Below are 16,154 nucleotides of genomic sequence, written 5' to 3'. Positions count from 1 at the left end.
TGGAGTGGCAGAAAAGTATGTTAGAGCAGTGCAGGACATGTATGAGGACTGTAAGACAGTGGTGAGGTGTGCTGTAGGTGTGACAGAGGAGTTCAAGGTGGAGGTGGGACTGCATCAGGGATCAGCTCTGAGCCCCTTCTTGTTCGCTATGGTGATGGACAGGCTGACAGACGAGGTTAGACAGGAATCTCCATGGACAATGATGTTTGCAGATGACATTGTGATCTGCAGTGAGAGCAGGGAACAGGTGGAGGAGAAGCTAGAGAGGTGGAGGTTTGTCCTGGAAAGGAGAGGAATGAAGGTTAGCCGCAGTAAGACAGAGTACATGTGTGTGAATGAGAGGGACCCAAGTGGAATAGTGAGGTTACAGGGAGAAGAGATCAAGAAGGTGGAGGATTTTAAGTACTTAGGGTCAACAGTCCAGAGCAATGGAGAGTGTGGAAAACAGGTGAAGAAATATGTACAGGCAGGATGGAACGGGTGGAGGAAAGTGTCAGGTGTGATGTGTGATAGAAGAGTTTCAGCTAAAATGAAAGGAAAGGTGTACAAAACTGTGGTGAGACCAGCGATGTTGTTTGGTCTAGAGACAGTGTCACTGAAGAAAAGACAGGAGGCAGAGCTGGAGGTAGCAGAGATGAAGATGCTGAGGTTCTCTCTGGGAGTGACCAGGAAGGATAGGATCAGGAATGAGTACATCAGAGGGACAGCACATGTTAGAGGTTTTGGAGATAAAGTCAGAGAAGCCAGACTGAGATGGTTTGGACATGTCCAGAGGAGAGATAGTGAATCTATTGGTAGAAGGATGCTGAGCTTTGAACTGCCAGGCAGGAGGCCTAGAGGAAGACCAAAGAGGAGGTTTATGGATGTAATGAGGGAAGACATGAAGGTAGTTGGTGTGAGAGAAGAGGATGCAGAAGACAGGGTTAGATGGAGGCAACTGATTCGCTGTGGCGACCGCAGACGGGAAAAGCCGAAAGGAAAAGAAGAAGACTAAATACAACAAAAAGAAAAACGTATCGACCTATGGGCCTCTAAATTAATCGTTTTAGCGCAAAATGTGTTGGTATTAAATATTATTTATAAAAAAAACATGAATAGAAAAAAAGTAATTAATGTTTGTTCATGACATGCAACTCGATCGTCGCGAGAAGTAAAGCATGTGTACTGTACTGTATTATCAAGATGGAGAAACTGGGTGGTAAATCACAAACGTCAGTATTGAATTCAGCCACTAGAGGGAGACAAATATCCAACCTGCTCAACGCATGTCCTGCAGTTAGTCTTTTATTTTGTAACTAAAGGAATAAATTAAGATAAACGGCTAGGTGTCTTTTTATATAAATTGTTATCTAAATCATCAAAACATAAATTAAAAATAATAAATTGTTCTCAAAATCATCAAAATACCTATCCCGACAAAATTAATTACATTTCTCCAGAATTTTAAGTCAGTTTGTTTGTGCTCTTATTTTGGATGGCACTGGACGGAAGTGCTGCTACTGTAGCTAGCTATGCACTATCGACGTTGCTGCTTGACGGTAGCTAAGCTAATACATCAAACTTGAAGAAGCACGTCACATAGGGAACAGTAACATTAACGGTCACTACTGGTCGATCGAGAAAATTGTTGTCGTGAAAGTTATGTCTAATTTATTTTTAGGAATCAGGTTTTCTTAGCATTAGCCTTTGAGTTAAGGTTTGAAGTGGCAGACATGGAGGCTCGGGGAATTGGGGACATGTTTGACTTTCATCGGTAAGTCAGCTAATGGAAGCTAATGCTAACCTGGAGCTAGCTTCATGTCACTCACCGTTGGAATACTTAGGGCTACGGTCTATTTGCGCATGAATAAGAAACAATACAATGTCGTGAGACATCTTTCGCTGGCTAGCCGTTATGTATTAAAACTGGGTGTCAAAGCAGTGCAACACAAGCAGCTAGCTAGTCAGCGTGGCTAGTTAGTGCTGTGTACAGGTGCTGTTGCTACCTGGTATTAAGCAGCTGGTTGTAAAGTGATCGGGCTGTCAACACAGAAGATGAACATGTAGCTCAACTTTTAATGATGTGGAAATAACATGTGATGATGACACCTGTCTTCTCAGACATCTGTCTTCTGTGAATGTTTTCTGAAATGCTCCATCGTGTCAAAAGCAGATCCGACTTGTTTGTTTGTTTGTTTGTTTCATAAGCGGCCCTCCTGGTGTGTGATTCTAGCATCACAGCGTGCACCAAACATAAACTCAGCTACTATTTATGCCAATTTGAAAACGTGGAGAAGAAAGAACTGTTTAGGGTGGTAGATTATAGGAGTACGTCGTTTAATGTTTCCAATCCCAGGGCTTCAGTCAATGCATAAATATTAATATAATATTTTATATTATGCTTAAAATATGTCGTGACAACCATTAAATTATAATATAAACCAGAAAATAAAACCGTTCAAACCCCCAGTGTTTTTGTTGCTCATCTGGTGGTATTTATTGATTTAATACTGTTAGAAAATATGATAGCAGTTCTTCAAATTAAATGGAAAAATCACGGATAATATAGAAACACAATATGCTCCCAGTGTTTATTAGTGTTTGTAAATTTCCGAGTTGGGGATCATTAAAGTATATCTACTATGTTTATTGGTAAAATATGGGACAAGTTCATTGCTGTACCCAATGGCTCATGCTTGAATATTGTACTGTTGTTACTGATCTATCTATCTATCTATCTATCTATCTATCTATCTATCTATCTATCTATCTATCTATCTATCTATCTATCTATCGTTCATGTGGTGTGTCAAGTTCTCATCAATAAGATATTTCACCTGTTTGTTTTATAAACTGCATGTAAAATGTTTACAACTCTGATCTTTTTGTTATACAGGTTTCCCAAAGATGCTGTTTTTCTCCTGCTTTTACTGGTTTATTTTCCAGTTGGCGTTTGTTTGATGCTGATTCGGATTTCTATTGGTCTTCATGTGTTCTTAGTCAGCTGTGCACTTCCAGAAAGTTTTGTTAGAAGGTAAGTATTCCAGAATATCAGTATTTATCTGAATTCAGTTTACTCTCATAAGTCATATCCTAGTTGGGGCTTTCAAAACTATTTTATGGGTCATGAATAATATTGAAAATTTTCAATATACATAAAGGAAAAGTTTGCACAACCAGTGATTAAATCAACCCACATCCTTTTGAATAATCATTACAATATCATTCTTTTAGGGTTTAAGTTTCAGCCCCACTCTGTTATGAGCAGAACTATGCAGTGATTGTGTGTCTTTACAGACTTAGTTGTTCTTAACAAAGTCATTTGAGTACTAATCATGAAGTCTTTGAAGTTATTCGTCAAGTAGTCCAGGAGTTTGGATAAGTATTTCTCTGAAAGGCTTCCTGTCAGTCAGTATATTCTGAAAAGACACCATTTTCAGCAGGCAGTACTTAATAATCAATGAGGTACAAGACCAGGTAGAAACATAACGCACATAAACCAGACAGAAATAAGATGAATGGTGACTGTCAGTGTGAACATACACCATGTAATACATACGTGTACCCCATTAAAAATAATTGCAAAATGTCTGCTTGTCTCGACTAAAATGAGTCCATGAAATAATGTTACCTCATTAATTCTAATCAAGGTGAGTTTCTGCCCAAGGTGCTTGGTATGGGACTTGTGTGTGACATAGTGTGACTCTCTTAAAGCGAGTCGTGGCTCTCAGTAAGTCAATGTTCAAATAAAGGTGATGACTGGAACTGAAGAATGTTAAACAAAGAAACATTTAATTAGACAAAATATCTAAATTGCCTTACTGCTGAATGAGAAAGAAATCCATACAAAGTGTGTCCCCTGAGACAGATTTATCTCATTTTAATGCAATAATGCGACTGTTCACACCCACCTGTTCTTCCTTCATAGATTTATTGTTAGGATTATGTGCTCCGTCCTGGGGATGCATGTGAGGCAGAGAAACCCTCGCTCCAGAGACCGGAGCACCAAGCTCTACATGTGCAACCATGTAACTGAGTTTGACCACAACATCATCAACCTTCTGACCGCCTGCAATACTGTGAGTGTCAAAAATTTCTCTTTGTTTAACTACTGTATGTCACGTCATATATTTCTCATTCATAACAGTGCTACACGCTTACTTTACCAGTGAAGTAGATTAAAGCAAAACAGGAAGTGCAGCATGTTTTGCATGCAGGCTGTTTTCTGTAGATGTTGCAAGCAGCTGGCAAAGGAGAGCAGATGTGCACTAGTGGATGATGAGAATTAGTCTTATATTCTAGATGTGTTCAGATCGTCTTATTTTCCCGGTGCTTACTGTGGTATTCTTTTAAATACAATGGATGCGTTGATGTTTTAGCTTGCTGTGTGCCTGTGTGTTTGTTAGCCCCAGTTAGAGGGCTCCACCGGCTTTGTGTGTTGGGCCAGAGGCTTCATGGAAATCCGTTCAGCGTCTGGCCAGGAGGCGATAGGCGAGACTCTTCAGAGATACTGTCTCACTGAAGGCACGTCGCCTTTACTGCTGTTTCCTGAAGAAGACACCACAAATGGCCGCACTGGCCTGCTCAAGTTCAGGTTAGTGCTAACACCTTTTGCTGCTAGAAACTACTTTCTGTAAGATCACATCATTGTTGTCACATAGAAACGATGAGTTGATGTGATCTAGTAGAAAATATCTTCACATGGAAAAGTAACACCTCCCTACACTTTCAGCTTTAGTTCTTTTGTTTTTAGTTTTCACCAGACCTTCATATTTACTTTGAAATATTCAGAGACGTTCTACAGCAGTAACACATTGGAATCAGTCTATCACATGATGACTGAGTTTTGGCCTCACTCATGACTTTGGTTGCAAAATCAAGAAGTGATTTACTGGTAATTGAACCAACCACAAATCATCATCTTTCTTCCACTGCACTTTGAGATAGAGCTGAGAATAATATGAAGAATAACATGATGCTTTGGTTTGTGCGGTTCTGCTTTCTGACTGATACCTGCACAGTTGTGTTTGTAAACTTTTTGAATGACTATCTACTCATGAAACAAACTCAGCATATATTCTTGTTTTCATGAGTCAGAGTTTGCCTGCTGTATTGATGTACTGACGTGGATATTTGTCTCCTCACAGTTCTTGGCCTTTCTCTCTGACCGATTCCATTCAGCCTGTGGCCTTACGGGTCACCAGACCTTTGATTGCTTTGGTAAAAACATCTTAACCCAACTTTTTTTTTTTTTTCCTTTAACATTTCCAAATTGTAAATGCTTTCTCATTTAGAGAGAGAAATACGCAGATATTATTGTACAACATTGAAGTTAGGCCTTCACTCAATGTCACACATCAGAAAGATAAATATAATAAGATTTAATGAGTAAAATTATAATAATGAAAGGAATTATTTAATGAAAAATTGCAGAAATGGACAGAAAAGCAGATGCTTCTGTTTATACAAGAATTGTTTTGTATCACTATTAAACTCAAGTACTATTTACTTCACTCAGAACAGTCAGTCACTGAAGGTAGTTAGTTCTAGTTGCACAAGACCAGTGATATCTATACCTCTGTCCACATTCGTCATTTATTGTATACGAGCAATCCATATGTTGTCAGAGAGACATTTTATAACTACTGTACTCTTTTCTGTTGTCAGTTCTTAAATCCAGTTAATAAATTTTGGCTTCTTGGTCCTTTTCCAAGGGACTGCAGTGACTGAACTATCAGTAATCTGAGGTCCAGGGCAGTGACAGCTCCCCCAGGTGTACGGTTATGAACCTAAAACGATCATCTTAGTGTCCGGTGTTAAATATGAATTGTGCTGTGAAACCATTGAATATTTTAACAGAGGTCTCTTTCTCCTCTCCACACCTAATAACAGGTCCAGGACAGCCCTTTTATTCTTGGTTTAGTGGCACGTCCTCATCAACCAATTGGGTTGCAGAACTTTGAGGATTGGTTGCTCATGTTGCCGCTTCCCAGTCCTCAGATGTCTACTATCCAGGCATTAGTCTTTATTTAGGCAGAGTCAGAGGAGCCCTCCGCCGGAGGATTGTTTAATTTGGAGATAGTATCGTTGTTTAAACAGTTTTCAACTCTTTTGCTCCCAAAGTGAACAAAAGTTGATGCTGATTTTGGGATATATGAATAAGATATTTCACTCCTCGATATTTGAAGGAGAAATAACCTCAGGTGGGAAATTATATTTGGCAACTGACTTTTTGCTGGATATAAATATTGAGGTAGAGACAGTGACATTGTTCTGAGTAGGTCTGCTCAGTGGTACCAGAGCAGAGTGAGGATTTCACTGGTAACAAGTTCAGTCTGTTTGATGTTGAATTTAAGATAGAAATAAGTGGTCCAGGCGTCAAATTCAATAAAAGACTAGAACCTGATCATCTTTTTTTCGCTGCCTGAGACTTGAAATGAGAGACATGATGTCTGAATGTGGTTCGTAATGTCTGTGTCGAGACAATGGGAATAAAAAAGTGGCCTGTGCTTAAAGAACATCTACTTATGTCTTATTAGAAAACATCCCAGCAACGGAAAATCAGTGACGATTGCTTGAAGTATCAAGAAGATTTGGTTGTGTGCTGCTAGGATCTAATCCATCTATCAGAGGCGGTAGTGATCGAAGTCCAGTTTGGACTGTTGGGCTCAGGAAGACCAGTTCTCACAGACATTAGTGTCCACATGCTATTGAAATCAGTTTTATTCTACACTGAAATTTAATAGACCTACTTGTCTTTGTCTGTCCCCAGAACATACCGGACTCCAGCTGGCTGATGGAGCTCCTATGGACATTTTTTGTTCCATGTACAGTGTATCATGTAAGGTACTAAATAATTTGTCACTTCTTTGCATTATGTAGTTGAATCGTGACATTTTGCCGTTGACTGAGCAAATAGCCTGGGGTTTAGTTTATTTTCAGCTAAACGGAGGCTGTTCTGTGTACATGTGAGGGATGTAAACTCAATCCACTGATGACAAGCAAATAAAAGGGGGAGAAAACCTCAGGCTCCTCTGTGGCCATTAATGTTGATTAATGAGTATGACTATCCAGTGGTATTGAAACAAAACAACATCCTCATGTCATGTTTTTTTTCTTTTGATTAATCTTTTGGTTCAGATTAATTTCTTCTGTTCATCCAATGTTTTAATCTTTTCAGTTGTCTTTTTTTTTTTATATCTTGTTGTATTTCCATGTCAGCTGGCTGCCACCAGTATCCCGACAGGAGGGCGAGTCCATGCAGGAGTTTGCCAACAAAGTTCAGGAGGTGAGACTCGTGTGTTTCATTACCGTTAGGAGCTTTAAACCGGAGCGGTTGCTCCACATTCAGGGTATTTGTCTCTTCTTATCGTTAATTAATGTATAAGATTAAATGTTGCATTATTTATTTTTAAAACAGTCCGTATTGTCATATTGAAGAGCTTTGTTGTGCAGTTGTGAAAAATGTTATCAATTTATCCACCTTGTCTTTTGTACACATACAATAACACCTTTAATCAACTTTGAGTTACTCCATATTTCTTTAAAAGTTAAACCATGACTATTAAGATTCTCTCTCCTGTTTTTCTTCCGTCATTATATTTATTAATCCTGTGCAGTTTGGTGCTAAACATATGCCTGTTGTGTGTCTTTAATTTCAGCTGTTAGCTGGTGAACTTGGTTTAGTCTCTACCAAGATCACTAAAGCTGACAAAGCAGAATACGTCAAAAGGAAAAGACACGCTGTACCACAGACATCCGCGAGTAAGTCAGGAGACAAACACACTGCATGACGAAGAGTTTGAATTATTATTAATATTATTAATATCATTTTCATTATAATTATTATTATTTTTGTTGATTTTCTCTCGCCTTCAGGTGTCAGACCTTCATCCATTGGCCTTGGATTCATGGTCCAGAGTTTGGGCACAGATGAACACAGGATTGCTAAAATGGCCCAGCAGGTGAAGGATGTGCTGCCTCACGTCCCTCTGAATGTAATCACAAAGGAGCTAGGTAGGACCCGTGTTCAGCGGACTTTTGGACTGCATGTTCCCACTACTCAGTGGAATGTACTGTTTGTGTTTCCTGTACAGTCTGTTCTGATGTACCTGCTGTACTAGAGTTCATCCACTTTATATACCAACCGGTAGAAAAAACAGGAGCATTGAAATGACTTCAAGTTCTCTTGATTGCAGCAAAAACCAACTGTGTTGACGCCACCATAACAAATCTGCTGGAGAATAAAGAGGAAACTCAGATGGAGGCAACTGGGACATCAACATTTGGGCCTTCTAAGAGCCGTTTCTACCCCTCTGGTCCTGCTGCCACCCCACAGGTTTGATGACTCCCATGTGTCAGTATTCTAAACAGGGCAGTTCTTTTATAGCCACATTGTACAAGAAGAAATCACAAATTTCCTCTGCATTCATAATGTCAAATTAATTATTTTCTGGCTATGAGACATTTTTTTTGTTTGTTTTTATTGATATTTCCATTTTCTTTTCATCCACAGCCTGCTGCCAAATCTTTTGGGAAATCACCAGTTGACAGACATTTGTCTCTCCAGGACAGGAAAGATGCGTTGTATAATTTTGCGAGGAGGTGAGATTTTCTGGCCATTGGCAAAGTCGCCTCGTAAAGAAAATATCGGAAACACATTTTTTTTATAGTTCTTGGAGTAAAATAAGTCATGTTGAATTAAATTTTCAATTAGCCTTGAGAGCTTGTTTTTTTAATCACATCTGGAGGAATTGAAAAGACCTGTTCACATCATGTTAACAAGAGTATTCAGAGCAAAGCCAGTGTTGCTTTATTATGCACAGCATCTTGCTGTTTTGCAGAAGTGAACAGTTTTGAAATATTCATTTGGTTGGAGAAATTCATGATTAATTCCTACGGTCATATCTGTCACTCAAAACTGACTCCACACGGACTCTGGACCATTTTAAAGCAGCACCAAACAAGATCCGTATGTATGAACTACACCCGTCTTCACTAATTTAGACCCTGCAGGTTTGTTCTGAAATCAGACAGTGAAGGGGCATCGGATCAGGTAGCTGTCTTCATGGAGCTGCATGACATGGGAAAAACTGTCAAGTGATGTCTGTCCATCCCGTGATAGAGTATTTATTATGCTATGACATCCAGGAATTTACACCACATGACCTGAAATACTACCTTTGCTGGAAATGAATCAATCCAGGACTGTTTCAGTGGGCTTTACACTGTTTGAAGGATGTTGGCTGCCAATAGGAGTCACATCACACAAATAATCATTCAGTTAAATAATACATTGGCTCCACATATTCTGAATGATGAGGCAGTGTTATACCTACATGCAGTTTTCAGGTAAAAGACTTTAAATATACTGGATCAAGTCTAAACTTTAAGAACTCTACAGTTTGCTCACCTAGGAATTTACATAATCAACTTTTTTTGGTAAAGATTCTAGCTTATTTTTTTAGCTGCTTTTTATTTTTCATGTCCTTCACAGCTCTCATTTTAACAATGGGCTCCTTTTGTCTGAAGAAGTGACTTGCAGTTGGTTTCTTTTGTTAAAGAAGAGTCAAACTGTCCTTTTAATGAGAGCACATAGAAAGCCTGAAGCAGGAAACAGGAGTTCAGACAGAAAGTTGACAAAGAAAGATAGACGTGTCCTTTATGCCGTGACTTCAACAATTTTTTTTAATGTGGCGAATACAGTTTGTGACAGATTGACCATCAGGCTCTTACTGTAATAACAACCATAATGAATTTGACAAGTGATACATGTTCTGTTTGTAAAAAAATATCTGTTAAATTAACAGAAGATGCTGGTTTGTTTTAACTGTTACTTCTTTTTTTTATGTTTTTATTCAAGGCGCTACATTGAGAAACATGGATTGGATCAAGAAGACAGTAGCTGAGCGCACTTTGGTCAAGCCACCCTCGAAAATCTTACAGAGAAGCATATTAAACTTGCAAAGCTGTCTAATCTGTAATTTTAGATTAAGTCAACAGGTTCTGTTCAAACAGATTTTCTTCATTGCAAATAAAGGAGGCAAGTATTCATAACATGTATACCTTGATGGATGGTGTTCATGCATGTTTAATTCTTCATTCAGGCTGACGTGTAATTTTGATAACAATTTGTATTATGATCCACTGACTGTGAATCATTATTTATTTTTATAATGTCTGAGTCGTCAATAAAAATAAAGTTCAGCTTGACCTTAAGGTATCTGTCATGTCATAGGCTCCAGCTTCCCGTGACCCGCTACGGCGCATAAAGCAGTTCAGAAGATGAATGAATGAATCACAAAATATAAGTGTGGTAAACAATGCACTTTAGAAAAAATACTGCAATGAGGTAGATGAGGTTCTGACTGGATATTCTGGGAGTTGCTCTCTGGTTATGCATTATTATGTTACAGCAGGTTGTAGAGATTCTTGCCATTAAGGAGTGAATGATGCATCCGCTCACCGACATCAGTGGACAGTAAAAATATCATTTTGTGTTATATAAACCACTTGTAATATCAGTGGCCCTGAGCTGTTGGAACTACTTTGGGTGAAATGGCTGTTTCTTGACATTGCTTATTCCATGACTTGTTTCTCACCATAGAAACACAGCACTAAACCTATTACATCAAAAACTGGATTTTTGGGGTAATCATCTTATTTATGTCTGTGAATCTGAGGGAACCTGCCTCGAAAAGGTCCTGAAGAGGTCCATGATGGTCAAGAAGGTGAAGGAACAGGGAATATAACCCATTACAGCACTATATAAATCCAACCCATTATTATTATTGTATATTATTATTAATAATAATAAAGGATGGTATGACAAAAAAACATTCTTGTGTGAACAAATACTGATGCTTTTGAGGGGTCCTGTTAAAATAGAAATTTTAGAGATTACATGTATCGCAAATCTTGTCAATACTGTTTTGGCGTTGTAATAAATCAAGATGGGTAAAACGTGGATAGGTAAATCCCTCTCACAACCAGCATTACAGCTTATTGTGGTTTTTGTGGGGTTTTTTGTCAGATTTAAACAGTTCTTAACTTCACGTTTATGTCGTAACAGTGCGAAACGAACGCAGCACCTGTTGAAGCTGTTTCGGAAGTGAAGTTATATTATCCTATAGCCTTTGAACGCCTCTTTTCTCTTTTCTCTATACCGGACGTGACGTAACTCCCACAGCCAGACGGACAGCTTCAGCTAGCAGCGCAGTCTCTGCTAAGAGGTTCAGGATGTCAGGTGTGGAAATGTCTGGTAACTCCTTGGATAACAGACAAGACAGAGAGTTTGATGTGGAGGCCGACGACCTTGGTGACGCTTATTTCTCTGATCCGTCTCAATATTCATTCTACAGGTATTGTGTGGTTTTCATTTTCGCTAAATCTTTGAATGGCTAGCTGTGAGCATCCGCGACTAGTTTATACCAACACGTTTGTGTTGAATAACTTTCATTCAAACATCAGGTGAGGTTCTCTGTGCTGGTGTTTATCAGGATAACGTTACTACCAGAACTTGTGATGAACGCAAAACGTTTAACATGTATTTACAGGAATAGTTCTGTGTTGCTATTACTTCTGTTTCCCATCTTTTCATCTGTTCTTAAATCACAAATGCTGTAATTACAGTTCATCTCCAGGTAAATGGAGTCGTTTAGGAGGAATCCACCCCCGTGTTTTTGCCTTTCAGAGACAGAAAGGAGTGGGCTGACCTGGATCCTGTTCCCCAGGATGATGGACCGAATCCTGTGGTGAAGATCGCCTACTCTGAGAAGTGTAAGAAGGAAGTAGAAGACATAGAAGTGAAGCTGAGCAAACACCTGCATCCGTTGTTACATAATAATAACATCATGTTAGGATGTTGCTGGTTATTAGATGTAACTAATGCTCCTCATGTCTTCCAACAGTTTCAGATGTCTACGACTATTTCCGAGCTCTCCTGAAGAACGATGAAAAAAGTGAGAGGGCTTTTGCCTTAACAGCAGATGCCATTGACCTGAATGCTGCAAACTACACAGTATGGTGAGCATCCAGCATGTGTGGAACATGACAGACTAACTTAACTAGGGTCTCGATTTATTCATATAACATAAAACAATAACAGACTTTTTGTCCTTTAAAAGAAAAATCTATTGATCCATTTTCAAAGGGGTCGATTGGAGATCACATGCACCTCTTGAGTCAAACTGTAAAACATATTATCGTAAGATCTCAAGGTGAATTTGAATAAACCGGCAACAAACTAATAATTTGTAAATAAAAACCATTCCTTTATTCCACTTTCTGATTGAAATGTTCAGGCACTACAGGCGAGTTCTGCTGCAGGCCCTGTCGAAGGACCTGAGGGAGGAGATGAAGTACATCACCGCCATCATCGAGGAACAACCCAAGAACTACCAAGTCTGGTGAGTGCTGGCAAATTTATGTCAGGTCACATATTCATACAGATTTTTTAAAATAGTGCTTCATCACTTAATAATCATGGATTTTAAGTAGTTTTTAGGATGTCGGTTTTGTTAAATATTTTTAAAAAATCACATATGACTGCATTGAATGTTTCAACCACAGTGCAGTTTACATTGCAGCTACACCGAAATACACACAGATGGTTTGTGATGCGAAACTATGGGAAAAAGTTCAGGATGTCTGGGAGTGTTATTGTGTGTGCACAGTGTTTAGGCCTCAGGGGGTCACAGTTTTAATGTTTAACTAAACTCATCTGATTTTACGTTTCTGTTCTTTGCACCCAAAAAGTTGTAAATATGCAGCTCAGATAAAGAAATATCCTGCAGTCCTAATTTGTTCTATTTTAATGTTGTCAAACAACACAAGCTTAAAATTATGTACTCATCACCTGTGGCAACATCCGTGTTGTCTCTGCTTGGTGAGCCCCACCTCAAATTAAACCCTCCTTGTACTCAAAGGGTGGAGTACGTCCCCCAATAGTTATTTGTAGTTACAGTTGAATTTGTATGCATACTAGAACACCTGAAAGGCACTGAAGAAATACCTGCTGCTGTGATCATCTGAGCTCAGGAACTGTCTGTACTTTTTGGCTCTCGTTTATGTTCTTGTAAAAGAAGTTGATTTATTTCCAAAGAGATATTAACCTTTTCTTTCTTTTTTCTTTTTTTTTTCAAATCTAGTTTCAGTCTTCAGATTTATTTTCAAACAGGAGATTTTCAGGTCTTTGTTATTTTTAAACAAAGTAGATTTCTCAGTCATACTTTGCCTAGAATAGCTTCATGGGTAATAATATTAAAGTCTTTGTTTGTTGTTGCATTTAAAGTTACGTCGTTGTGTTGGACGAAACATTTTCCCATAGCTGCAGGTCTGCAATGATAATGAAATGATTCATCATAAAATAAAAGAGTTCTTGTGAAACCTCCTCCCAGGCACCACAGACGTATGGTCATAGAGTGGCTGAACGACCCATCAGAAGAACTGGACTTCATTGCTCTCATCCTCAGCCAAGATGCGAAGAACTACCACGCCTGGCAGCACAGACAGTGGGTCATCCAGGTAGGTGTGGGAGCTTTTAGCAGAGATTGGTTTCAGAGATGAGTCCAGTTTTCCACCTACAGAGAGCAACTCTGCCAGAATAAATCCTTTACTTATTAATGTGTTGATTGTTGACGTGCGGTTGCAATCCCTCAGTATTTGACTCAGGCATTTATCGGGACACCACCAGAAGCCGTAAATGTTTGCATAAACAAACATGTTGCAAATATTCTTCTTAAATGTTCAGGAGTACAAACTGTGGGACAAAGAGCTGGAGTATGTGGAGAATCTCTTAGAAGAAGATGTGAGGAATAACTCCGCATGGAACCAGAGACATTTTGTCATTTCTCACACCACAGGATTCTCTGATCTCGCAGTACTGGAGCGAGAAATTCAGTAAGTGCTCCTCCTGAATATTTGCATACAGACTTTTTTTGCATCATTCAAATCCTGTATTTTAGAGCAATATTTTCTTACACGACAGACATAATTTCCTATATTTGGAAAACTTAAGCTGCTGTTTGAACAAGTTGTATGACTAAATTCAGTTTTTTCCTCCTCTGGAATTGTTCACGCTTGAGTAGAAGTGCAAAAGTTTTCTGCTGCACACATCTGACTGGTTTCCTGTTTGTGTTTAAGGTACTGTTTGACTCAGATCAGGAAGGCTCCCCACAATGAAAGCGTGTGGAACTATTTGAAAGGGTAAGATCAGATTATTCTTAATTATTCAACAGGTAGTTTTAAAGAACTCTGCAAGGAGCGAAAAGACGCAAATTACTTCTCTATGTATCTGTTCATGATTGACATTCCACAACGTCATTTAGACCCTCATAGGTGTTATGCTACAAGCGATACAAACAATTTGTGAATCAGTTATTAGAAATAGAAAACTTCGCTGATCGTCTGTTCTCTTTTTCCCCTCCAAGAATCCTGCAGGACAGGGGTCTATCGTCTCAGCCAGGCCTGCTGGAGAAGGTCTTGGAAATGAAGGAAACTCACTGTTCATCTTATCTTCTGGCATTCCTGTTTGACTGCTACGAGGACATACTGGAGAATAACGACCAAAAAGAAAATATGGAGGCAGAGGACCAGAAAGAAACTGTAAGAAAGGCTCTAGAGGTAAGATTTTTGCTAATGTAAATTAAATTATATGACACCCTACAATTATGCCTGCCTAGATGATTGGCAACTCACATTATTCTTCTTTGCTACCACTAGATGCGCGATTTCCTGATTGGTCTGAGAAAGATCAGGATCGATTTACTTACATGAGCTGAGAATTTTGCTGTTGTGTGACCCTCCCTGTCTGTACTTCTTCCCTTTAAGATATGTGAACTTCTGGCACTGGAGAAAGACACCATCCGTAAGGAATACTGGCTGTTTTTAAAGCGTTCCTTAAAGAGCAAATATGGAAGCCCGGACCCTACCGATGATGCCCCCGATCCTTCAGATGCAGCAGGTCCAGCGTCTGTGCAGCAGGAGATGAGCTAGTCCACCAGGAGCGTCACGTCGTTTCTCCTCCTATCTCGCTGTGTCAGTACGGCGGCAGAATCAGCCCACGCTGTTACACGTTACTGTAAATGGCTCTAATATATGGTTTCATAGATCGACTATGACGATTGACTATAAAAGAAATGACCAATACAGCCCCTGATACAGTGTGTCTGCACACACACATTTAAATTTGTTGTCTTGGACTGATGGCAGATACACATCTTACCATAGAAATCTACCAGCAGGATTATCCAGACGTGTTTGGTTTACTTTAGGTGTGTAAAGGCTGCGGTGCCTAAGGGACATTTCTAACTGTAATAAGACAAAATTGATTATTGTGTTCATGTAAACTCACTCCTCTTGTAACTCTCTGAGAATATATGTACTGATGTAATGGGAAGGAAGAGGGATTATGAAAGCTAAAAAGTGTTTTAGCAACAGAGCGGTTTTTAAAAGTATTATTGTGACATTAAAGGAGATGAAATGATGCTGCGGTCTGATCATTTGCACACACAGCTTTCCCTATTTGTCCATCAGCTGCTGTAAATGAGCCACTTCGTTGTCAGTGGCCTGAGTTTGTGAGGACTGCTCACATCACATGTATTGACACACAGATTCATGTCCTGGACTCCCTCTGAGCTGGGAAAAGGATTTACTCCACTAGATGCAGCTGTTTCTACTTCTGCTGACACTACAACACAATCCGTCCCTCCAGTTTCTAACCAAGCAGTTGCTTTGCCAATAATGTGTGATTACAGCTTCTCTAAATAAATCTCCTCGACGTGTGGGACATTGATCGGCAAGTACACATCATCTGCAGTTATGATGGATCACGAGGGGAAATGATGCGACTGATTTAGCCAGATAAACAATCCGAGCATGAAAGAACCAACATCCTGTTATGTGAGGACGTGGAGCTTTTTCTTAATGTAACTCCAGTTAAAATGCTTCAGTGAAGAAAAGACTTTATTTATCGGAGATCTAACATTGGACAAAACAGTCAATACAACTTAAAATCTGAGCTGATGAGTGAATTTGAATTTTGTCAATGCTTTTTTTTAAAAATAAACAGTTTAGGTGTCTGAGGGTAAAGCACAGAGGAGACATCCTGTAATTAAATCACTAATCACATTCCGTTCATCAGCAGCCTAACTACTCTGGTTCCCATGCAATCTGCT

The 16,154-nt window shown here is 39.2% G+C and overlaps 2 protein-coding genes across 2 annotated transcripts; both read left to right on the top strand.

Annotated features, from left to right (window-relative positions):
- The first annotated feature begins 1,511 nt into the window (after positions 1-1,511).
- On the top strand, positions 1,512-10,556 carry aup1 (AUP1 lipid droplet regulating VLDL assembly factor). Its single transcript, XM_068326216.1, has 12 exons — positions 1,512-1,753; positions 2,876-3,013; positions 3,908-4,058; positions 4,386-4,573; positions 5,127-5,199; positions 6,752-6,825; positions 7,201-7,267; positions 7,641-7,743; positions 7,858-7,995; positions 8,178-8,317; positions 8,495-8,583; positions 9,842-10,556. Exons 1-12 carry the CDS (start codon positions 1,713-1,715, stop codon positions 9,885-9,887), a joined length of 1,248 nt encoding a protein of 415 aa, XP_068182317.1. The 5' UTR covers positions 1,512-1,712; the 3' UTR covers positions 9,888-10,556.
- Positions 10,557-10,692: 136 nt separating this feature from the next.
- Positions 10,693-15,463, top strand: fnta (farnesyltransferase, CAAX box, subunit alpha). Its single transcript, XM_068326218.1, has 10 exons — positions 10,693-10,709; positions 11,168-11,339; positions 11,672-11,757; positions 11,889-12,003; positions 12,282-12,386; positions 13,377-13,503; positions 13,730-13,878; positions 14,122-14,184; positions 14,409-14,601; positions 14,809-15,463. Exons 2-10 carry the CDS (start codon positions 11,218-11,220, stop codon positions 14,971-14,973), a joined length of 1,125 nt encoding a protein of 374 aa, XP_068182319.1. The 5' UTR covers positions 10,693-10,709; positions 11,168-11,217; the 3' UTR covers positions 14,974-15,463.
- The last annotated feature ends 691 nt before the right edge of the window (positions 15,464-16,154 follow it).

The sequence above is a fragment of the Antennarius striatus genome, chromosome 10 (genome assembly GCF_040054535.1).
Source record: "Antennarius striatus isolate MH-2024 chromosome 10, ASM4005453v1, whole genome shotgun sequence".
Classification (NCBI taxonomy): domain Eukaryota; kingdom Metazoa; phylum Chordata; class Actinopteri; order Lophiiformes; family Antennariidae; genus Antennarius; species Antennarius striatus.
Note: the sequence above shows the minus strand (reverse complement) of the source record. Positions and strands in the feature narration are given on the sequence as shown.